Genomic DNA, 5,000 nt, shown 5'->3' on the forward strand with positions numbered 1-5,000 from the left:
AGGAATAGGAAGAGGAAGAGGAAGAGGAGGGGGAGGAGGAGGAATAGGAGGAGGAGGAGGAGGAGGAGGAGGAGGAGGAGGAAGAGGAAGAGGAAGAGGAAGAGGAGGGGGAGGAGGAGGAATAGGAGGAGGAGGAGGAGGAGGAGGAGGAAGAGGAAGAGGAAGAGGAAGAGGAAGAGGAGGGGGAGGAGGAGGAATAGGAGGAGGAGGAGGAAGAGGAAGAGGAAGAGGAAGAGGAAGAGGAAGAGGAAGAGGAAGAAGAAGAGGAAGAAGAGGAAGAGGAAAAGGAAGAGCAGGAGGAAGTAGCGGAGAAGGAGGAAGAGGAGGTAGACGAGGAAGAGGAGGAGAAGGAGTGAAGATCGCCATGCGCACTCTGGCCTGGGCGCCCTTTGGAATGTGCTTAAAAACTATATTATTATTTTTACTATTATTGTTACTGTCATTGTTAACTTTATTACTGTTGCTAATATTATTATTGCCATTGTTATTATCATTATTACTATAACCAATAATATGTTAGTGTTATCATTATTATTGTTAACATCATCAATATCAACATCATTACCGTTGTAATTATTACCGTCACTATTATTATTATTATTATCATTATTATCATCATCATAGCAATGATTTTCTTTTTATAGAGAATAGAGCTGAGCGTCGATAGATAATGAATGTGTTGTTAATCATAATCATTCAACATTGTGAATGAATTGTTTTTTGAACTAACAGTCCCTCTTTATCTTTTCCGGTCGGGGATTATCGAATTTACAAGAACTTTCGAAACAAAGTAGAATTTATTATTAAATCATTATGGGGAATACCCTATTGTTGACAAGAATTTATAGGCTGAGACCATTTGTTTTTTATGAAAATTTATATATACACATTTACACTTACCGATCTGTTATCTATCTGTCTGTCTACATCTACATGTCAATCTCTATATCTGTGTATAGATCTGTACCTATCTCTCTACCTATTTATGTTTCTCTATCTTGCTATGTATCCATCCATATGTATTTACTCCTCTCCAAAATCTTTCTATTCATAATTGTATATACCTAAATAAAACTCTATATGGAAATGAAACTTTCTGGTATTTTCAAGCCTAACTTTACCATAGATGTACATCAGATATTTTGAAAATTGCGGCTATTACCACATTATTTCAAAGTATAATAATCACTGGGAATATAGGTACCCCGAATGCAGTTAATTCACCTAGTGTTGGAGGATATGAACTGTATGTGACCGGTTCTTGTGCACCGAAGACGAAGACATACGTAGACCATTATTATCCATCTGTCTCATATGTCATAAATCGTTGCCCTATTATATAAGGACGCTATATAAATCACGAAAAAATAAGTTGATTTGTTTTTCCAGAACTGTCTAAGAGCTCGAGAAATTCCTTCATAAGGTATATTAAAATTGTACTGCATTTTGTTCCACGGGGATTCTTTGGTACATCATTATTCTTACGAGGATACCGCAAAGGCAAAAAAAAGTCTTGAAATGCTGATCTTTTTATGCTGACATTAGGGAAAAGGAACTAGAGAGCCCTTATGCCAAGTGTCACATTACTTTTATCTTTTTAGGTTCAATGAAGGGGAAAATAAAACAAAAAGAATTTTGTTGAAATGTTTTATCAAGAAAACAATCGATTTGCAGGACGATCGAAACACTACATATAATGTATAATCTAATAAATTGCAACATTCTCAAAAATCCTTTCTATGGGTTTTTGACTCTCTTCCTAAGCTCGAACAGTGAGCAGACTCCGAACCCACTCACTCGGAGATTTCCTTGGTACTTGGTCTCGTGTGGTTTATCTGTATCACTGTGATTCCGATCGAGACATTAAGTATACTACGCTATATTGTGTAAGAAACTAATTATGGCTGTGTGCTCATATCCATGATTAATAATTATATATACATACATACATACATATATGTGTGTATATATATATATATATATATATATATATATATATATATATCATCTCATATTGCAAGAAAAAATACCAGCATCATACCTCTAGAAAAAATGGAAACCTCGTATCCTTTAAAAGAATTGAAAAAAGAGAGAAAGGAAATCATAAGTCGCATTTACTGCAACTACACCCTTGGATTAATGTCCTCAGTGCTCGTACCCTTTTCCCCTCAACCAAGTGTCTTGTGCCCAGTACCCTCTTCCCTTACCCTAGTACCCTGCGCCCCAGTCAACCACACCAAGTAAAGGTTCCCCATTTTGAAGTCTCCTATAATTCTCAACGAAACAGTCCAGAGTAGATTCCACGCGATTCTTCCAGGAGCCAAAAGCTGACACGTGTGGGGTTAGGAAGACCTGGAAACATGAGACAGTGGGTTGAGAGTATGTGCCTTTCTGGAGGTTTAATGATTAATGGACTTGAAGTGGAATACGTGATATTATCGAATACCTGTCTGTGCAGCTGTGGTCTTTCATCTGCTGTAGTATAACATGTCCTTAACCTATTCACACAAATTTATATTCATTTCAAGTACCTAGTGAGGAGTCCTTAATGCGACTGAAAGGAAAACGTCTTAGCTCCGTTATGATAATGTAAATGATTTGGCATTTTAGTTGACAGTACATATGCTCCTCTGTACTATCTCTAGATATATATCTGTCTTATTTTCAAACCCACTTAGTGACAATTTTAATATACACTGTATACCTTTTTTAATACGGTGTGTTCAAAATAACGATAATAATAATGCTAATGAAGGATAATATATAAATAATTACAATATGAATAATAATAATGACGATGATGAAATAGCTGATGTTGATGGTGATGTTGATGTTGCTGACGATGCCGATGACGGTGACGATGACGATAATAATAAAAAAAAAACAATAAACGTTCAGGTGCTAACCCTCATGACTCTTATCAATCCTTAAACTAAAATTTTCCCACACCTTAAGCACGAAGAACCTACAGACCTTGGGATGTGTCCACAGAAGGCTATCCTCGGGCAATGGCTCCGTCTCGAACACGTCCAGGATTGTTCCGGAGATCCAGCCGGCGTCAAGGGCTTTTAGCAAGTCCTTCTCGCTAATAAGGTCACCGCGACCCGCGTTCAGCAGTATAGGACACTTTCTGGGAACGGAGAGTCCATGATAGTTTTGATTGTGTAGTTATTGTGTATTCAAGGGACTCTCTCTGGCTTATTCATCATGTATGAAATGGAAGAACTCTAATTATGTGGTTCCTGTGCATTTAAAGGACTCTTGGTTGTTTATCGTGGGTGAAATGTATGTGAACTACTGGCTATCCTCATCCTGAATGAAATGTATGAACTCTTTTCTTATTTATTCTGCTCTTTACTATTTACCTAATTCACCCAACACGAAGCTTATAAACTCCTATCTTATTTACCCAACATGAAATATATAAACTCCCTATCTTATCTAAGGAATCCTACTTAGCGGCTTTCAGGACATCTCCTCCTAAGAGTCCCTTGGTCATGGGCGTCGAGGGCAGGACCCCGATCACGTAGTCACACTCGGCCAAGAACGACTCCATCTGCCCGGTGCTCCTGAAGAGACAGGGCTTGGCGTGAAGGGTTTGGTTTTTGGGGTCGTGATCTTTATGCGATTTCAGTCTTGCTTTTAAGTTAGGTTACAGATAGATAGTTCATGTTTGTAGGCAAATTAGATTATTGAGTATTATCCTACTTCATATATGTAGATATTTTAATAGAAATTAGATTATTAAGTAATTGTTGAGGAGATTTTCGGTATGTATGAAAGTACACACACACACACACACACACACACACACACACACACACACACACATACTTATTATATTCCCAAAGCACTGCCATCACAATTCCGACACCTCTTCGCGAACTCACCAGTAAACGTCTACATAAGGAGACCTCGTGCTTTCCGACTGGGGCGTTCTGCTGAAACCATGAACGACGCAATGGAAAGATTTCAGCACTCGAGCCACTGAAAGAATATATTGGATCGTGTGAATATCTCCTGGCGTTGCAAGTATACGAAAGTGGAAGTGATTTATTGAGAGTGTTAGTTAATTAATCGTATATTTAAGAAATTATTTGTTAGGGATGCAAAACATCATTTATTAGGAAGAAAAATATTTAAACTGTTGACTATTTTAACTGTCTTTTCCATAACGCTGTGATATGAAGATTTTCACTCATATATAGTACGTTTTACAAATGGGAAACTGTTCACATTAGACCTCATTAGTTCGGCAATCACCAACTCGGCAACTCTGACAGTTAGGAGACTTGAATTTAGCAACAGTTAGTTAATTAGTTAATTCCATAACCTTCGCTCCATGTGGTTTACATCTACAACTGACTTTCAGGGTTATTACTGCTGTAACTAATTTTCTAAAACTACCTCCATGTATACATCGAGCATAAGCCACTTTTTAACCTTAACTTCACCCCTATTTAACATAATCTAAACTGACCAAGAAGAAAGAGAGAGAGAGAGTGGGAGAGAAAGAGAGAGGAAGAGAGAGGGGGAGAGAAAGAAAGAGAGAGAGAAAGAAAGAGGAAGAGGATGAGAGAGGGAGAGAGGGAGGGAGCGAGAGAGAGAGAGAGAGAGAGAGAGAGAGAGAGAGAGGGAGCGAGAGAGAGAGAGAAAGAGGGAGCGAGAGAGAGAGAGAGGGAGGGAGCGAGAGAGAGAGAGAGAGAGAGGGAGCGAGAGAGAGAGAGAGGGGGAGAGAGGGAGAGAGAGGGAGAGGGAGAGGGAGAAGGAAAGAGAGGGAGAGGGAGAGGGAAAGGGAAAGGGAAAGAGATAGAGATAGAGATAGAGAGAGAGAGAGAGAGAGAGAGAGAGAGAGAGAGAGAGAGAGAGAGAGAAAGAGAAAAGCATACAGACAGACAGAGAAAGAACGAGAGAGAGAAATAAAGAGAAATAGAAATAGTGAAAGAAAAAAATAAAGCAAAAGAAAAAGAGAAAGAGAAAGGAAATAAAAGAGAGAGAGA

The 5,000-nt window shown here is 38.6% G+C and overlaps 2 protein-coding genes across 2 annotated transcripts in view; one reads left to right on the plus strand and one right to left on the minus strand.

Annotated features, from left to right (window-relative positions):
* The window catches only part of LOC125047011 (dynein axonemal intermediate chain 4-like), a 10,427-nt gene extending 8,817 nt beyond the window's left edge, over nucleotides 1-1,610 (plus strand). Inside the window, exons 10-11 of the mRNA XM_047645036.1 lie at nucleotides 1,127-1,286; nucleotides 1,602-1,610. Coding sequence (XP_047500992.1) covers nucleotides 1,127-1,286; nucleotides 1,602-1,610 — 169 coding nt within the window. The remainder of the gene's footprint in view (nucleotides 1-1,126; nucleotides 1,287-1,601) is intronic.
* Nucleotides 1,611-1,633: 23 nt separating this feature from the next.
* The window catches only part of LOC125047199 (glyoxylate/hydroxypyruvate reductase A-like), an 11,655-nt gene continuing 8,288 nt past the window's right edge, over nucleotides 1,634-5,000 (minus strand). The window contains exons 6-9 of the mRNA XM_047645339.1: nucleotides 3,891-3,987; nucleotides 3,456-3,569; nucleotides 2,974-3,130; nucleotides 1,634-2,352 (exon numbers count right to left, since the gene is read on the minus strand). Coding sequence (XP_047501295.1) covers nucleotides 2,209-2,352; nucleotides 2,974-3,130; nucleotides 3,456-3,569; nucleotides 3,891-3,987 — 512 coding nt within the window. The 3' untranslated portion in view covers nucleotides 1,634-2,208. The remainder of the gene's footprint in view (nucleotides 2,353-2,973; nucleotides 3,131-3,455; nucleotides 3,570-3,890; nucleotides 3,988-5,000) is intronic.

The sequence above is a fragment of the Penaeus chinensis genome, chromosome 40 (assembly GCF_019202785.1).
Source record: "Penaeus chinensis breed Huanghai No. 1 chromosome 40, ASM1920278v2, whole genome shotgun sequence".
NCBI lineage: Eukaryota > Metazoa > Arthropoda > Malacostraca > Decapoda > Penaeidae > Penaeus > Penaeus chinensis.